Raw genomic sequence first — 20,017 nt, 5'->3', positions numbered from 1 at the left:
AATTATCATAAAATATTTTAAAACGATATTGAATATGTAACCAATAATTATGTTCTGTAAAAAAACGAGGATGGTATTACTGAATGATGAAGAATGAAACATATTAGGCTTTAACCCATTTATGCCTAGCGTCTAGATAAAAGGCCTTTGCAAACAGCGTAGACCCAGATGAGACGCCGCATTATGCGGCGTCTCATCAGGGTTTGCGCTGTTTGCTTAAAGGAATTTCTGTAAGAAATATTCTAAATACAGAAATAAATATACTAGACATCCCTAATTTTGAAAATAAATTGATCCAATTTAGAAGGCTGGGAGAGTTCAATAGGCATAAATGGGTTAACATTTATTCGCTAGCTCAACGACTGCGGTTAGGTCGAGGTCACGGTAATAGGAACAGACGCTATAAAGTGGATTGCTGTTCATATATTAATTCTTATTTTGATTAAATTCCAAACAATTAGCCACTAGCTTTAAATTGAAAAACTGAACACAATCATTGAAATTCCTTAGATACCGTGGTAATCGCGCGAATACGTGTTGCAAACTGGTTCTCATCAACTGTCCATTCCCTCAGTAAGAGAACATAGAACATGAACGTTTTGTGCGTATTTGAAATGCATTCCGGGGCGTTAAAAGCATTTCATTTGAACGCACACCTGGTAAAACTACCATAAAATGTAGAATATACACCGGGGAGGGTTGGCGCGAGAAGCATTTTGCACGTGGAAAATGATTCAATTATTCAATTACAACGCGAGTAATAATTGACAGCTACGGTCGGTCGCCATGTTAATCAAAGTATGTTAATAAAGTCTTAATTTGTTTAATTAAACATTCTTGCGATCGTATTATTCCGAATGTATTCGTCTCCGATTTTTATTTTCTCTATCAAAACGCCACATTTATCACTCAATGCGGAGACCATCTCTGCGCTCTTATCACTGAAATGCGCATAATTTCTACTATCCTCTCCATTTTTACAAGTGCCTTCATAATCAAGAATGCACTGCTTTATCTTTGCCGTAAATTTTATGGGATTTCGTGTGGTGAGACATACCTTTGAATAAATGTCTATCAAGCACAGCAAAAAGTACAGATTTTTAAATAAGAAGATTTTTACCGAAATGTTTACGCAAATGCCATAGTCAATTTACCGAACTGTAAAATGCCAGCGCTAAAATCATTAGTGTCTGCAAATTAACTCATAACGAGAACCTTTTTTCATCTTTATAATGTGTCGGTATTATACGGATTACCAACCATCCCGTCGGTTGTCACAAAACTGAGATAAGTTAGCTAAAATGTGAAATAATACCCAGATGTCAAAGGTCACACGCTCATAATTATAAAAAAATATGTTTGAAAACTATATAAGTAATAGTTAATGCGACACAAGTCGAACATTGAAAACTATATAAGTAATAGTTAATGCGACACAAGTCGAACATTGAAAACTATATAAGTAAGAGTTAATGCGACACAAGTCGAACATTGAAAACTATATAAGTAATAGTTAATGCGACACAAGTCGAACATTGAAAACTATATAAGTAATAGTTAATGCGACACAAGTCGAACATTTTCGAGGTGTTTGGGAAAAGGGGGAAAATATAATAGTATAAGATCGATGAAAATTCGCATCATTAATTCCAAGTTCACAGTTATAAATGTTGATTATTATAAAATGTATGTAATTTCAATGCTTGTGAGCAAATACCTGTTTGTGTTACATGCGACACAAATCCTTCTTAATTTAATGAATAACTTCGCAACCTTGTTTATTTCTTCTGTCAAGCCTGAGTACTGTATTTAATTTCAAAAGCGATTCTGTCAACATAATGTTTTCCCAATGAACAATGAACGTTCTGTATGTAGCTGCGCATTACTCGCTAGATACATCGATTCATTACTACTGTTCAATTTAACTGAAACTGCGTGGGTAACTTCATTTCTAAGCGGAGATATGAATTCTGTCTCGATGTGCCGTTTAAAGTTATTGTTCTTACAATTAAAAGACTTTCAATATTTCTGAATTAATTATAACGTGCATTTCCTCAGCAATATCTAGCCAAATTTCAATGAAACTTCATGGGAATTTTCGAGAGAGGATGTGCACTTTACCTGGACATTCCTTTACTATTTCTTTCCAGAATTTACTTGTCCTCGGTTTCTTAGTTTGGAGTATACTATAAAACTCTACATGTATCAATAACTAGCGGGCAAAAATACAATCCTCATTTATGCGATGTGTGTTTCCATGGCAGTGACTCCAGTTTATTCATGTGTGTAGGGCATATGTTTTTGATATGTCTCGTTTTGTTTGGCAATCGGTCCTTTGCCTTGAAGAAAGGACCTCTTGCTGATTATACGAGTGTTAGCTTGTTTAAGAAACAGGAGTTTCATTTCGTTTTCTAATATGAAAGAAAATTATTAACATCACAGTAGGTGGTATTCTTTGAAACTCTTGCCGCTTTACGTTTTGGGGAGCATACACCTGGTTACCTATATAAGTGTTCTTTCTAGACTCGGTGCAATGCATATACATTAATATTACTTCATCATTCATGAAATAGTTCTTTGGTTAAAATTAAAAAAAGTCTCGATCATGTTTCTTGCAATAAATGTCATGTTATAACGTTATTATATAGGTTACATTAAACACAATATTACGATTACAACTCAAATCTATATAAATAATTTTTAAATACGGCGTGCATAACAGAAACAATATTGCTCACCCACAGGAGAAAGTCTAATTTAAAACTTAAACGATATCATCAATTACAGACAATATTTGTTTAACATGTGGTAAATGATAAATTGACAACAGCAAAGCTACACTTGATTCTCAGCAAATATCGTATAATTAATACTAGTCAGTGTGCGTTCCGTATCTTGTACAGCATTTGAAGTCTGGACGGTTATCAAATTTGTAAAATACTATCTGTATTTAAATCTATTTATGAATATTCCGACAACTTTAATTTCGCACAAGTGATGGAAGTACTATTGTATTAATTACGAGTGACGTTTTGTTCCCTTGTAAAACCATATTCAAGTCCACACTGTAAGACATACTCGGTAGTTAGTTAACCTCCGGTCTCCCCTTAGCTGTTCATTTGCATCACAATGCCGTGTGTGTGTGCGTCTAAACTTCAACTAGAATTCCTTTCACTAGAGCAAGCTCGTGCCTATTTACAATAATGATCCCATGTGTGTCTAGACTGTAACTTAAGTGTGTCCAGTCTGTAACTGATGAAACCATTTACTAAAACAATTCCACGTGTTTCTAGACTGTAACTTAAGTTACCATTTACCAGCTATTATATGTGTGTCCATTATGTAAATTAAGAAACCATTAACTAGAACAATTCCACGTGTGTCTAGACTGTAACTAAAGCTACCATTTACTAAAACAATTCCATGAGTGTCCAGTCTGTAACTGAAGAAACCATTTAAAGAACAATACCACGTGTGTCTATACTGTAACTCAAGTTACCATTTACCAGGACAATTCCATGTGTCTCAAGTCAGTAACTTAAGAAACTATTTACTTAAACAATTCCATTCGTGTATTCACTGTAACTAAAATTACCATTCGCTAGAACAATTCCACGTGTGTCCAGTCTGTAACTGAAAAAAAACATTTACTAGAACAATTCAATGTGCGTCTAGACTGTAACTAAAATAACCATTTATTAGAACAATTACATGTGTCTAGACTGTAACTAAAATTACCATTTACTAGAATAATTCCATGTGTGTCTAGACTGTTACTAAAATTACCATTTAAAAAAAGAATGTCATGTGTGGCTAGACTGTAACTGAAGAAAACATGTACTAGAACAATGCCATGTGTGTCTAGACTGTAACTGAAGAAAACATTTACTAGAACAATGCCATGTGTGTCTAGACTGTAACTGAAGAAAACATTTACTAGAACAATGCCATGTGTGTCTAGACTGTAACTGAAGAAAACATTTACTAGAACAATGCCATGTGTGTCTAGACTGTAACTGAAGAAAACATTTACTAGAACAATGCCATGTGTGTCTAGACTGTAACTGAAGAAATCATTTTTCTAGCACAATGCCATGTGTGTCTAGACTGTAATTGAAGAAAACATTAACTAGAACAATGTCAATTGTGTCTAGACTGAAACTAAGGTAAACCTTTACTAGACCAATGAAATTTGTATCTAGACTGTAACTAAAGTATCCATTTTGAACAGTGAAGTGTGTATTAACTTTGCTATAATAATCCGTTTTCTAAAACAATCTCATGTGTGTCTAGACTGGTACGGAATTATCTTTATACTGGAACAATACCTGCCATGTCTTCAATCTAAATACGCTTTAGTGTTTGTTAAGGACAACATTTTCAAAGAATTAAAGTATCCGTTCACTAGAACATTTTTACGAGAGCCTTGACGCTTATTTGAACAATTATCTTCACTACTTGTATTGAATGTTATATGTTTAAAGAATGTAATAGTTAATAATACATGCTTTGAACATCGGTTTAATATTTAGTTTGGTGTCATGTGCCCAGTGAATTAAAGCTCTGTAAAGATAATATTACCATAATTAAAACAATATTAGGATTAGTCTTTCTCATGTTTACATTCCAATTAAATAGAAAGATCGTGGTGTGTTTACACCTTATAATCAGCGTACTTCGACACATTGTAAAAAAACGGTAAGTTTGATGTTTTATCAACTGATAAAATTAAGACTTGATAATCTCTGAACATTCAATAGTGGTGGTGTCATAAACAATTTTATCTAATTTAACTGCATGTTAAATCTCTTAATAATGTTTTCAAAGTGTTTATGAGTTGGACATTAAGCCCAACGTGCATAGGGTGCATATTTTACGCAGAGTTGTGCTCGATTTGATCAAATAATCTTATGACGTCTTTGAACTATTAGACCAGAGCAATGATCGCTGCATGTTCAAGTAGTGGCTCTTTGATCTCGCGCACTGATCAGTTATCCTCATGTCTTGCAATTTAGCCACTACTGCAGTTCATGTTGCATTGTGCACGGCGGTCGCGTCGTCTGACGTAGTTAAGAGCAAAGTGCCATATAATCGTAATGCGTTTTCCAGCGTCACTTCCGATGCATGAGTTGTATAAACGTTTTACCGAGTACATCAAGCTGAGATACATAGCTGATTTACATCGGATATCATTTTTTGTAAGTATGCACTGTCGGATATATTATGATAACCAATGATTTATGTAAAACGAACTTCTAGAATCATTACATCGCGAATGATGTAGGAAACTTTGGTGATACACTAATAACCAGGATTTGTATCTTCGTACTCGACATAAAAGAATCAACAGGTCTTGCTTTGTCCACGTTCAAAGGATGAAAAGAGTGACTGAGTGCTTCGCTAATTTCTTTTAAAAATTGTGGTTACGCGACACGTTTGATAAGTATGTGTTTCGGTATATAACTAGAACATGTAAGTTGCTCTAATTATTTAATTAAGACATATCGCAAAAAATAAGGATGTGTGGTTTGTCTTAACTGAGTGAAGTTGACAAAAAATCTCAAATCAAATATTTAACGAATCGATTTATTAAACTCCAATAAAAGCTACATTTATTTCGAGGCGGTTCCTGTCCAGTAAATATTGCACTCAATATTGTGGTTGATAACATGAGGATATATTTTGTATCAGACTCGTAAGACTTGGATGAATGGTCTTCTTGATAAACACTATATATACGTGGGCTTATCGAGTCAGCAGCACTTTGAAAATATCCAGGAACCGACTAACGGTATATGTTGTGGCTAAAATAATCCCAATAGGAAACCCGTTGGGAAAGAATGTCTTAATTAATAATACACGATAGCAATTAGCAGCAATTTGGAAGTTGAACAGATGTTTTCACAATTACCCTTGTCTGTACAACACTTATCTCACTGCGCTCGTCGGAATTTGGAATTAATTCTGATTGGTTAATCAATCATAAATTATCTCGCGATTGGCTGATTGACACCTTTGCATCTTCAGAATGAAGAGGCACGGGCGGGTAGTTGTTACACATCGAGATTAGGCTAATGCGGCGATAATAAAATTTGGTGAAATGCATGTTTATTGAAACAGACGCATGTCAATTGGGCATGGACATGATAACACAGCACTTTCGCTTGTACGAATAGAGCGACTACGTAAAACGCAAAAAGACGCGTGTTAAAATAATGTCGCATTGAACGAACGTTTAGGAATTAAATGCGACAAGTGCGTTCAGAATATATGGATAATTATGAAAAAATAAATGGCATTTATTGTAAAACGCTTTGCACAATACCGCGTTTTATGACCATAAAACGAATTAATCTGACAGGTTATGTGTATTTAATAAAATATTTAAGCAACGTGAATTAATTAGATAAAAACAGCGACACAACTATATCCTGGAATATACGTAAAACAACAAAAATGCTTGAACACTTTTTGCTGAAATGTGTCATCATTACGATCGTCTGGGGCTCCGGCGTAGGATACGAATATGATTATACAAACGGTGCCTACATGCGGAAACACAATCCGGAAACGTGGTTCAGTATGGACGTGCGCGCCATCATGCAGCGCCAGTGCGTGCCCATCCCTTCCAGTCTGACACTTTGTCGTAACGTCGGCTACGAGAACATGAGCCTTCCGAATCTCCTGGGCCACGACACGGTGGAAGAAGTAAAGAAACAGGCCTCCCCTTGGGTGCCGCTCTACAATGTCGGCTGTCACCCGAACACCGACGTGTTTCTGTGCTCCCTGTACGCACCCGTCTGCCTGGACCGGCCGATCTACCCGTGCCGCTCCCTTTGCGAGTCCGTCCAGAACAGCTGCGAAGCGCGCATGAACAAGTACGGTTTCACGTGGCCGGATATACTCAAGTGCGACCAGTTTCCGGGTGACGACAACCTCTGTATCCGGCAGCAGAACACCACAAGCAACGGCAGTGAGTAAAATCTTTCAGAAAGGTCAATTATTAAGTATCATAATTTTAAAAGATTACACACTAGTTTTTTTTAATTTCATTAATATTCATGTAGGGTATAGAACATTTATATAATTTTGCGACAACACTCGCGTCAGTAAACAACGTGTTACTTAGCAAAAAAAAGTAATTGCAGCATTGCATCATTAAGTCGTTGAAATCGAAAAACAACAATGCCATAGCGTGATCATTAAATAAAATAATAGTATTAAAAATTTACGCCAAACATTAATGCGATGATTTTTAATGAACCGCTTCTTTCTATGACAGTAAAGTTCGTAGGGACACGTCTTTGGACATGTGTCGAACTTGCAAATAATTGCGTGTTTTTGCCTACACGCACAAAAACAATGCTCATAAAAAATAACATATATTGTTATTGAAAGCATCGTATGTGTATTATATACAAAATTTTCAATCGCTTTTAAAACATTATAATTTATCGTGAATGTTTCAAAATAAAGCTTTAAATGTGGACTATAATTTAAGCGGTTGACGTTTGGTTACTGACGTGACTTAAAAAGCCGAGATATATCTCTGATTAACAGCAATCCTAACGTCGCGCAGTGGCCCGGAACTAACGTTGATATGTACGGCGCGCGGCGATCTTCGTCTATTCGTAATATATTTCACCGAGAACAACCGTGTTAGTTTGTTCGCGCAATGTTGATAAAAAATACACAACATACAACAATGAGCTGTAACAAGTAATAATTTTACAGAACAAAACATTTGTATATAGTGAGACCGTTAATTGTGTTTGTTTCATGAGGCATTTTTTATCAAGGAGGATTGTTTTTAAACTTGTATAAGAAATTTAAGTTAACTACTTTTGCCACTATAAATGTACATGTATCGACATGTGAAACGTATCTATATTTTCAAATTATTAGTTGTTACGATATTTCATCTTAAAAACTAACACAGTAATATAGAATCTAGAAATACTCGCGGAAAACAATGTCAGTCAATTACTACACATACGTGCTTAAGCGGCTATGTTACACATGTATAAATCACTTCAAATATACATCGAAAATATTAGGTTGTCATAGAGTGCGGCATTTATCCTGGAACCAAACACTTATGTATTAAGTAAAGAATTGATCTTGTGAACACTTGTTATGTCAACCAAGTACTCTATTCTATTTTGTTCTCTACCAGCGACATAATAGTCTCATTTTGTTCATCATGTCCTTTATGAACATGAACACGTGCATGACGTCATATGAGATACTAACATAATGAATACATTGTTTGACTACGTATTGGCTTATAATATGAGCCGTACTCTGTGAATGGGAGTTTTAAAACATGTGCGTAAATTGTCGTCCCAGATAAGCCTGTACACTGTGCACAGACTACACTTTCCGCCTTAGCTGGATTTTTGCTAAGAAGTGACTTTCTTTAAATGCGGCATACACAGACCAAACTGGGACAACACTTTACGTACATATGCATTAAACCCTCTTTTTTACAGAGCACAACCCTTATCTTCAGATTGTGCGTATTATGGTTATATAACTGACTTTTCATTGAATCAAGTTTTAATGCCGCCATTTTAGAGAGGGGCTCGTTAAATTTTGTTCTTTCTGTCCGTCTGTCCGTCTGTCCGTCGAACTTAGGTTAAACAACTAAAAATTATTGCGGCTAGATGGATGAAGTTTTACTTAATATTAATCACATGTGAACTTTACCCGTCGGGTATTTTGGTGCATTTGTGTGCCCATACGGAGTGGGCGGCATGAAAAATTGCCCTCGGCAGTCTGTCCGCACGTACGCCCTTACTTTCCAAAGCTTGTGTTTTGAACTCCTTTCTGACTTTTGCCGTTTGAAGGATATCGCATAAACTTTCACAGTTGATTGAATGGAAATAAAGGAAGAGGATCGCATAAAAAGAAATCTTTGCTGAAAAGATATTCGACATAAATCTGGCCCTTTGTTAGTTTGCTAGTTTTACTGTAGAATTAAAATTTTCCAATATTATGTACTTATGTTAACTTTACAAAAACAATCTCGCTCTAATTTTCATAGAAAACGTTTAGGCAAAATGGTATGTGTACAATTCTCTAAAATCTTGTCGGATTTTGCAAAAGCTTTTTCACAGTGGTATTTGCAGGTTATCAATAGGGACGTAAATTTGATTCTACAAATTGAGTCGTGTTCTGAGAAAACTGGGCATAATGCATGTGCGTAAAGTGTCCTCCAGATTAGCCTATGCAGTCCGCACAGGCTAATCAGGGACGACACTTTCCGCCTAAATTAGATTTTTGCTAAGGAGAGACTTAAACTAAAAATGTCATTAAAGCGGAAAGTGTCGTCCCTGATTAGCCTGTGCTGACTGCACAGGCTAATCTGGGACGACACTTTACAAACATGCATTATGCCCAGTGTTCTCAGAACACGACATAGTATGGCTTCGTCTGTGTCCGAACATGGGCTGGGTGGAGAACACGTGTCTGGCACGTTTCTAGTTTTCTTTCGGAAGCAGAGTTGTGTTCGTTTTAATACAAAATAGCATTTTTGTTCTTTTTTATCTGTAACTTAATAGACTAAATAAATATTATTGCTGCAAGAGCAATGTAACTTTGCAACACTATTTGTCAGCATGCGAAGTTGTGTACCTTGCTAGCTAGGTGCAGTTTTTTTCAGACATCGGCTAGCTAGGTGCAGTTTTGTCAGACATCGGCTTGCTAGGTGCAGTTTTGTCAGACATCGGCTCATATTAATTTCGACCCTTAGGTATAACATCACATCAAATTCATAAATTGTAAATGATTGAGTGAACGAAATTAACCCATTTATGCCTAGCGTCTAGAAAAAAGGCCTGGGAAAACAGCGTAGACCCAGATGAGACGCCGCATGATGCGGAGTCTCATCAGGGTCTGCGCTGTTTGCTTAAAGGAATTTCTGTAAGAAATATTTTAAATATAGTAATAATAGACATCCCTAATTTTGGAAATAAATGTATCCAGTTTAAAAGGATGGGAGAGTCCACTAAGCATAAATGGGTTAATACTGACCATTATGATCGGGTGTTTTGTGCAAATAGGTCCATAGTGACAGTTAAAGGTACATGCGCTGCGTTCTTTGACAACTAGCTGAATGTAGGAACGAAGGTATATAGTATTGGTGGTGTACACTTAAACAGAAGAGATTGTAGATGTAATTATGTTTTCCATAGTATTGTATTTTATATATTGAATGAAATATCATGTAGGTTTCTTACATGATTGTCATTTTAGTTCAGCCATTGAAGCGTGGTCGTTGTTTGGAATTCAATTAGACGAGAATCGAGAACTTCTAAGCCTCCACTTGGAATGAAACATTCTTTTCACTCAGTGTGAACAGTAAAATATTCATCGTAGGATTAGTTTAATTTACCTTTACGGGTTTAACGCGCCGTGGTGTGGGGCTTGATAAGCCATTGAATTATGTTATTGATATGCTTCGTCAGGAAGGAAGATTATAGCGAGTTATTGATAATCAGTTGTAAAACGCGATTAATTGCAGTACACACGCTTGTGTGGTGTGCACCGAATGTCGCTTTCGTCTTTAGAACCGCTCCCACCCGTTGTGGGAAGTGGACCGCGGTGAAAGAGCATGGATTAACCGCAGTGGTAGTGCATTCACCTCTTCTGGCGTTTCGCTCTGCTTTAAATGCCACCAAATAACTGATTCGCCCGTTTTCTAATTTCACATCCCTACTTCTTCTTCTTCTTTTTCTTCTTCTTCTTCTTTTTCTTCTTCTTCTTCTTCTTCTTCTTCTTCTTCTTCTTCTTCTTCTTCTCTTCTTCTTCTTCTTCTTCTCAGTTGTTTTCTCTTCTTCTTCTTCTCCTCCTTCTTCTTCTTCTTTTTCATCATCATCATCATCATCATCATCATAATCATCATCATCATCATCATCATCATCATCATCATCATCATCATCATCATCATCATCATCATCATCATCATCATCATCATCATCATCATCATCATCATCATCACCATCATCATCATCATCATCATCATCATCATCATCATCATCATCATCATAATCATCATCATCGTCATCATCATTATCATCATCATCATCATCATCATCATCATCATCATCATCATCATCATCATCATCATCATCATCATCATCATCATCATCATCATCATCATAATCATCATCATCATCTTCTTCTTCTTCTTCTTCTTCTTTTTCTTCTTCTTACTTTTGTTATTCTTATTCTCATTCCTCCTACTTTCTTCCTTTTTTCTTCAAGCTCTTATTCATCATCAGCATCATCATCATTATCATCATCATCATCATCATCATCATCATCATCATCATCATCATCATCATCATTATCATCATCATCATCACTATCATCATCTTCTTCTTCTTCTTCTGTTCTTCTTTATCTACTTCTTTTTATCTGTATTCTCCTTCTACCTTTTCTCCCATCGTTTTATTCGTCTTCTTCCTCTCCTCTACTCATGCTGCTTCTCTTTCTGCTCCTTATCGTTATAATCTTTCTACTTGTACTTTGTTTCGTCGTCTATTTTATCTGGTACCACTCGGTTGCTTGTCGAACTGGGGGAAGAGCCGTTCGAGTAAATCATTGCGTGTCCATATATTGACTGTACATACATATTCATAAACAATTTGCTCGGTGTTATAATATCTCAACGATTGCAGCAAATATAATGCAGGACGAAAGGGAAATAATAATTAACTACTCTTTTCATTATATAACAAGGTGTGCATATGCTGTTGTCCGTACGACAACACGTTCGACACATATGCATGCAACCGAACGCCGTGGCCTAGTGGATAAGGCGTCCGCCTAGGGATCGGAAGGTCGAAGGTTCGAGCCCCATGGGGGGCGTTTGTCGAAGGATAGATGTTTGTCATGGGACTTGTTCCGATATGGCCGGCTCGTGAGCCGCGAGCGTTAAATATGAATGGTTACCGACTTCTATCCGCCTGACGCCTGGCATAGTGATAGGAGTTTGGAGGTACATGGTATACACGCAAAGGTGTCTCATAAGCCAAATTGACTTGCCCTTTCAATAGGGGTGACACTAAAATAAAAAAGACCTTTACCTTTTATCTTTACATTGTACATTATTGCATTGAGGAATGAAAATATTTTTTGAATCGAATAACTATAATTCTAATCTATGAATAAGTTCATTTAAATGCACGCGGGAAATCGAGTTCTCATTTCATTGTAATGCAAATGTCTCAAACCGCACGTATACGACACATGCTGAATGAAGACGTAACAATTCATAAAAAAAATGAAAGTTAAAATTCGTGTTTTTGTAAAACACGAATGCTTGTTTTGCACGGAATTCCGCGGTAGTGTTTCCGTGCAGCATACACGTGCAGTTGATATGGTTTATTCGCTTGAGATGCCTTAGATTCATGACTGCTGAGCTGAGCGGACTGGCTTGTCTTCGAGTCGGGTCGGGGGTGGGGTGGACGGACGGACGGCACGAAACAGATGGTTTCAGTCAATAACTTAAGTTTGCTCTGACAAATCTTTACTAAACATTGATATAACAAGCCTGAAAGAGATTGTATGTTGGCAGGTCGTGTCAAAGTCAATGTCACTATTGCTAAAAATAGAAAATTGTTTCCGCGCAATAACTTGAACTTGGATGGAGAAAGTGAACTGAATTCGGGATGCAGGTAGCTTACACAAAACATAGCATATCATGGTATTTGGCGCCAGAAGGGTCAAGGTCAATGCCACTGCTGCTAATAATAAGGAAAACCCGCAAATAGATCGTTTCTGGTCAATTACGTTTGTACGCATAGGCTTATCTTGATGCAATCTTATATTTAGCATGCTTGTACGGAGACCATTCTGGGGATGTATATTTCGGGTAATGGTCATTGTTATTGTTCCCAGATATAGAAAACAGGGTTACCGTAAATAAGTTGAATGTATTGAGGTATTGCATTCTAATGTTGTACATAGTTTGCTTATATGCATACATAGCACCGGCGTTTATTTGCATCTAGTCGGTTTTAGGGCAAGGCCACTGTTACTAAAATATAAACAAGAAATATCTTTAAAAAAAGATATACGGCGTTGATAGTTCAATGAATGAGATCAAGGATAGCGAATGTCTTTTTTCTGTGCAGTTCTTAGCTGCATCACACGCAGTACGGGATGTTACGCGGAGTTTTCGCGGCTTATTTTACATTTTTACATATTGCTGGTCATAAACCTATAGATACAAAACAGAAAACCAAAAGAAGAATGGAAGTGAAATTAAAACATACGAGTCAACCGGCCACACGAGAAGTATCCGTATTTATAGGCGCGTTCTTCGAACAAACCTGTTTTAGTGGTTTGATTCGATTATTAACAGTATCGATAATCATCGCGCTCATGCTTAATACATTGGTCAATATGGTGGAATAATTATTGTTAAATTAATCAAAAATAATATTTATCATTGTTTTGTTGAAAACACATTAAGAATCTACATATTTCTGGTCTAAAGAAAATTCCAGGTCACCTAGTTCACGGATAGCGTATTTATTATATAACTATTATTTTACTGGCCGCGAACTCCGGAGATGACCTGTATATAAACTCTGACATTCATACACTGGCCGCGAATTGACCCGGGTTGAAATGCAATGTATTAAAGTGAGGCCTCGCTTCCACTGCTCTTTATACTTTTACATGTTAACATGTTGACAAGAATATGGAAGTAAGTACTAAATATGAGAACATAGCCTTTAAATATAAACGCGTTGCGCTGGTAATTCTCTGAAAATAAAAGGTGTACGCACAAACTGTATTTATGTCGAGAATTGAGTGTAAAACTGTTCTATCTATTAAGCCTTTTCATTAGAAATAAAATTGTTTCATGCAGTAAAACAGTGTTACAAAGACGCGGATATGTTTCCAATGTTCTGGTGGAATACTCAAATCAGCCAATGGAATAAATGAAGTGTATTCATTCGTACCTAGCCGCGGGAAATTTTATTTGAATTTTATTGGACACTTACAAAGGTCAGGAGAGGTGAAAAGCTGGCTTAATTCAGCTTACGCCGAAAAAACGAGGTATGCGTATTTACTTGAAATATAGAACTTTAACTAAAAACGACATCTGCATAGTAACTTGATTATTAAATTAATTGTGTATGAAGATTATAGAAAAAAAACTATTTCAGCCAAATAACTTGAAAAACAATTGATCTATTATGCTAAAATGTATAATTGTTTCTCAAAAAAGAAAAAAAAAAAAAACTAAAATATAAAATCTGTCTTGTAGGTATCTTATATGTATGGTAAATTTCATAGAAGGTGAGTAAAGTGCAAAATAAACATAACTCTTTCCTCCATAGTTTTAGAGTGACTGCCATTTGTTTAACTGTGTACATTTCTTGAAAGCTAATGTATTGTATTGCCATTCAATGGAAAGGAACATCTAATTGAGAGATTTGCCCTGCACAAAAATCATATCTCTTTCACCGATGTTATAAAGTTGTTTTCGTTTGTAATGTTTATTGAATTAAGTCCAGGTCATACATTGAAATTATTAGCGGCATTAACTTGAAACTTCATAGGTAAGTTTATTGTATTGAGCTGATGTAAAGTCAAAAGAACCATAACTTTTGCTTACACATCTTAAGAGTAATTGCGTTTTATTAGGGTTTTTTTCTGGAGCATATCTTGAAAGTAAAAAATGTGTCAATTTGTCACTACATATATTGGTAAATCTCAGTGCCGGAAAGTGCAGTCCATAACAACCGTTAGTCCTCTTTTCATAAATTCGATTGTGACATTTCCATAATGCATTTTTTTAGGTAATACAATTTTTCGGTAGGTTTATCAAGATGAAACTTGAGAGGCATTAACCCATTTATGCCCAGTGGACTCTCCCATCCTTCTTAATTGGATCAATTTAGTTCCAAAATTAGGGATGTCTGGTACATTTATTTCTATTTTTAGAATATTTCTTACAGAAATTCCTTTAAGCAAACAGCGCAGACCCAGATGAGACGCCGCATTATGCGGTCTAACCAGGATTAGACTAGTCAGTTACTTTGTTTGCTTTCTTTTAAGAAAGTCCAAATAGATCATACATCTATGTGAGTTTTGGTGTTCAATTCTTAGAAGTCAAATGGACAGAACTGTGAACGTTATGTAATATCAAGGTCATATGCAAGTAAGTCAATAAGTAATACATTTGTGAGGATGGTTGACGCGCCATAACGTCCGGGCATAGGATTGTTAGGAATGCGGGAAGGAAATTATCTACGCAAATACAGCTACCGACAATTCCACATGTATGGTAAGGGGCCGGTTGAAACACATTTACGCATGAATAGGGTTGCTTGATTAGAATACATGTATTTAAACACTTTCGAGTCTTTGAAATACGCCCTTTGTTATAAATATATTAGAAAATGGAGAAAAAAACGGTTGCTTTTTCTTATTCTTCCAATCGCCATAAACGATAACATAACTGTTCAAACAATTACGAAAACACAAACACGTTTTCACAAAGATGTGCTTTCTTTAAATCGTTTCTTTACGTATCGCAGTTTACGTAATAAGTTTCTACTGCACGATTGAAGACGTGCAATAAGATTGGAATGCGATTTACGCTTTATCAAACGGCTCTTCATGAAACCATGTCGGTAACAATTGAATCATTTTGCCACAAGAAAATATTTGTTATCTAAATGGCAAATTTATAGCTTAAACACTTATGCTCTCATGTTTGATCTTCGTTTATTTTGGATATAAAAATCGCCAAGCTGAGTGGTTAGAATGTTTTTTTGACGAGAAGACGTTTAATCTGCAATCTCTCGCCTCTAGCGGTCTCTTGTGTGCAAAAATACATGCAAGAATCATCAATGATAGATAAGTGCCTTACCTATCCTATATGTGCTCTGGTGTATAGACACATGAACTGTGGTTAAGTTCTAGGTTATTGCAAAAATAATATAAAATACAGACCCTTATTGTTGCCTTTTCGGTCATTAGTGTACTACATACAAGCCTAATTCTGGTAGAACTGGGCTTCATTCATTTGCGTAAAGTGTCGCCCCAGATAAGACTTGCAGGTCGCCCAAGATAAGCCTGTGTAGTCCCCAGACATTTAACGATTTTATTGTTTGTTTTTTTCATTCAAAAAGAGGTCTCTTTTAAACGGAATTTAAATATCGGCGGAAAGTCTCGTTCCTGATAAGCCTTTGCGAACAGAACAAGCTTACCTCGGACCACACTTTACGAACATGCAGTAAGCCCAGTTTTCCCAGAACGGGCTCAAATGATGCGCCAAACAGCTTCAGTGCTCTCTGCTCGTACATACAAATATGTTTGTTGGCCGTATGTAATCAATTTAAATATAATATGAGCCATGCTCTGTGAAAAAGGGGTTGAATGGATGTGTGTAAAGTGTCGTCCCCAAAAAGGGGTTGAATGGATGTGCGTAAAGTGTCGTCCCCAAAAAGGGGTTGAATGGATGTGCGTAAAGTGTCGTCCCCAAAAAGGGATTGAATGGATGTGCGTAAAGTGTCGTCCCCAAAAAGGGGTTGAATGGATGTGCGTAAAGTGTCGTCCCCAAAAAGGGGTTGAATGGATGTGCGTAAAGTGTCGTCCCCAAAAAGCCTGTGCAGTCCGCACATGCTTATCAGGGAAGAAACTCTCCGCTTTTATGATATTTTCTGTTTAAGAAAGTCACTTCTTAGCAAAAATCATCTCTAAACAAAAAGTGTCGTCCCTGAAGCTAATCTGGGACGACATTTTACGCACATGCATGAAACTCCCTTTACACAGAGCATGGATCATATATTTTAAATCATGAACACAATTGTCTATGAATCTTATACTATTATGTGAGTTTATATAAATATAAAGTGAAGAATGAATCACACGCATAGATAAATTGCGTACGGTTAGTTCGATATATTTCTAAAATTGTTGGTATGGTTATCATGGAACATTTTAAATCGTATTAATTTTTAAAAACTTAGAGTCTATGTGTTGTTCATTTATTCGTTTGTTATCCATGTAAAACCTGCTTATATATTTTTGGTTAAATTATTAAGTCATTTTAAGGCATTTAATGCGCAATTTCGTAAAAACTATGAATGAGACAAACAATTTATTGAATCTTATAACGGATATACGTGTATATCGCTATTTTCGATCAGAAAATACTTAATTTATTCTTAGATATAAATTATTTAATGATATGGTACCGATTGTTTGGCCTTTTTATTGTTAACATAATAACGTTATTATTTTGAGTTTTCTGAGCATATGTTCATAGATTGGACATGGCTATAAAAACAACGCACGATAGCACAGCGATCTCTACTTCTATTCGTTTTATGGTTCCTAAATCATGAGATCGATGACAACTTACGGTATTTGCGTGTGAGGCTCTACGAGAATTTGTTTTAAATTTTGTATTTTTTGAGTGAGCGAAATTAGTATTAAATCAAGGGATAAAGAAATAATCGGAACGGTAATTTGACAGTCGAATTATATGATAATATTAATCAATGATCATAAGAGTTTAATTTTGCGTAGTGAGATAAAACATATCGAACAAGATATGCAGAGCTCATAATGCATATGAACATATGGTCAAATATTAAATGTACGCCGAATATCGCCAATTTACTATATAATTTAAGTTATAACAAATTGTTGTCAGTTGTTTCGCTGAAATGTGAAATATACATTTGTATACTATACTACATTAATATTCATGGTGCAATTAAATATACAGGTAACGTCCGTGCACTTATTTTGTAAAATGGAACATTTTATACCACCGTATTTCGTTGTCCAATCTACATGTACAGGTAGCGGAGAGAACTGACATTGAAAAATTGTTAATGCTCTTTAGTAACCGTAACCTACGAACCTCACGAAATATTACAGCGCGTAGTGTCCATTCCCAGACATTGAACATATAGGCATCATCATGGACATTATATGTAAGGAAACTCATTTGATTGATTTTGAAATCAGGATATGTTGAAACAATTTCAAAACCTAATACATAATTTTTATTTATCGCAATAATAGATTGTTATTTCCGCCATAAAAGTTTGATAGATTCTTACTTTCGGCAAACATGATATAAATTTCTTCAAATACATAAATGCTTTTTTACAACACGTTCGTTAAGTTGAAATACGTTATATATGTTGTTTTTAGTGAGGAACCAAGTGTGCAGTATGGCTCGTATAATTTTCGATTAGCTTAACACTTTCTGATTGTATGCTATTGACACGTTAATAACCGACAAATCGGTTGCATTGTTCGCAGAAACTGTTGTCATAATTCAATATCTGCCCACTATCTGTCTTTCTAACACACGTTTTTCTATAAACAACATATTCACGTCATACACAGCAGTGTCTCTTTCAGCCGAAATACCAGAGGGGCACACATACATCACGATAGCGAGTATGAGCGACGCTAGAAAAAAGCGTGTTAATGAGGAGCGAAAAAATACACAATTATTTTTAGTTATTTTATTGTACTCTTCAAATCAATGTTTAAGGCTATTGAATTGCCGACGTATTACATAAAGCAAACATTATTAGTACGCCATATGCAATTATTAAGAATTATTCACCCCAGTCAGGACTATCTTTTATGTTCCTTGGCCGTCAGTTATAGTCGTTGCTTTGTATGTTCGTCCTTCTGTTACTCTCGTGGATCATTTCTTAGCAACTATTGGCTTATTCCACTCAACTGTGTTGGAATTTTTATAGCCAAGAGATGTGCATTTAAACAGGTCTTTTTCTTTTGACATTTTTACGGAACTTTGATTTTTTCTGAAATCATTGTACATAATAACCGGTTCATGACTTGCATGTCCAGGCTGTTTTTAAGCAAATACCGACATGGTCAGTGGATGAATTAAGAATAAAGCAGTATTTATCGAGTTTTTAATTGTTTAAAAAGTTGCAATTCTATTACATTGTAGTTATATACGATTTTGGTTCTTTATATAGGTCCGCAAGTCTCATTGCATACTTTACAAAACAATATACTGATTGCGTTCAAAGAAATTCGACATGGTTGACCACTCCGTTCTTTCAATGGGGTTAAAGGTCATTGGTCTGTGTGATTCCGCATTGAAGCGGCTTTCGTTCTATCCGTCTTATAGACATTAGCGTTTTTTATTAGAATGTCCCTTGTTATTTACATAAAGTATTAAATGTGAGATGCCCCATTGGGTTTTTACTGGGGCCTCATAAATTCTTAACGTATGTCGAAAACATTCCGTTTTATTCAAAACCAGCTACTTCTCCATGCAGATAAAACATTTGCTCTGGCTTCTGATTCAAGTCAGTTCGACGTTGAGAAAACTCTTAGTGATGATCTGGATTTGTAAGTCGGTAACTTGTTGGTTAACAACTTAATTTGCATCTAAGAATAACACAATCCATATTGATCGAATTTCTATTAAGAAGAAAACTTCAGTCTAGGCTTTGTAATTATTGGAATGGCTCCTCTTTTGCAATTCACAATTTAACATATTTGTGTAACCATATTCTAAAATCTGTCTTATGTAGCCATTGCTTTGAATATTACTAAAGAAATTCGTTCCTGACTGAACTTTGTGTACCGTGATAGAATAATTCAAACTGATTTTACATATCATACACAATACTATTGAATTATTTGTATCACACATACCATATAAACAAAAAAATTATACTAGAAGTTATCATATTTGAAAATAAATTTACACCTTGCTGCTTCTTCTTTAGCCCTTTCCCCATCATATGCAAATTGAACGTGGCTTTTTCAACCAGGATAAAACCGGACCAGCCTGCGAGAAACTCGCAGGAGAAACTCGCAGTAGTCTGTTCAGGTTTTATGATGGTTGTTGCTCATCAGTATCTTAGGGTTGGAAAAACAAGCCTTTTAAACTTGATTATGGTAAAGAAGATTTTAAATGCAATTAGATTTTCTAAGGGACTACAAACACATCAACGTGCGTTTATAAGGGGTAAAGGGT

The 20,017-nt window shown here is 35.8% G+C and overlaps 2 protein-coding genes across 9 annotated transcripts in view; one reads left to right on the top strand and one right to left on the bottom strand.

The window, feature by feature from the left end:
- LOC127846669 (uncharacterized) overlaps positions 1-20,017 on the bottom strand; it is a 337,381-nt gene that overhangs the window by 157,499 nt on the left and 159,865 nt on the right. The gene's annotated exons all lie outside the window — the stretch shown is intronic.
- Positions 1-20,017, top strand: part of LOC127846532 (secreted frizzled-related protein 1-like) — a 42,520-nt gene that overhangs the window by 10,292 nt on the left and 12,211 nt on the right. Inside the window, exon 1 of one of the 7 annotated variants that reach the window (XM_052377917.1) lies at positions 5,599-6,973. The exons of 5 other annotated variants lie outside the window; for them this stretch is intronic. In XM_052377917.1, the coding sequence (XP_052233877.1) occupies positions 6,457-6,973 (517 nt within the window). In that variant the 5' untranslated portion in view covers positions 5,599-6,456. Of the gene's footprint in view, positions 1-5,598; positions 6,974-20,017 lie in introns of those variants that run through there. One more of the 7 variants, XM_052377937.1, reaches the window with a different exon arrangement.

The sequence above is a fragment of the Dreissena polymorpha genome, chromosome 1 (genome assembly GCF_020536995.1).
Source record: "Dreissena polymorpha isolate Duluth1 chromosome 1, UMN_Dpol_1.0, whole genome shotgun sequence".
In the NCBI taxonomy this organism is placed as follows: Eukaryota; Metazoa; Mollusca; class Bivalvia; order Myida; family Dreissenidae; genus Dreissena; species Dreissena polymorpha.
The sequence above is the reverse complement of the archived record's forward strand: the minus strand, read 5'-3'. Positions and strand labels throughout refer to the sequence as shown.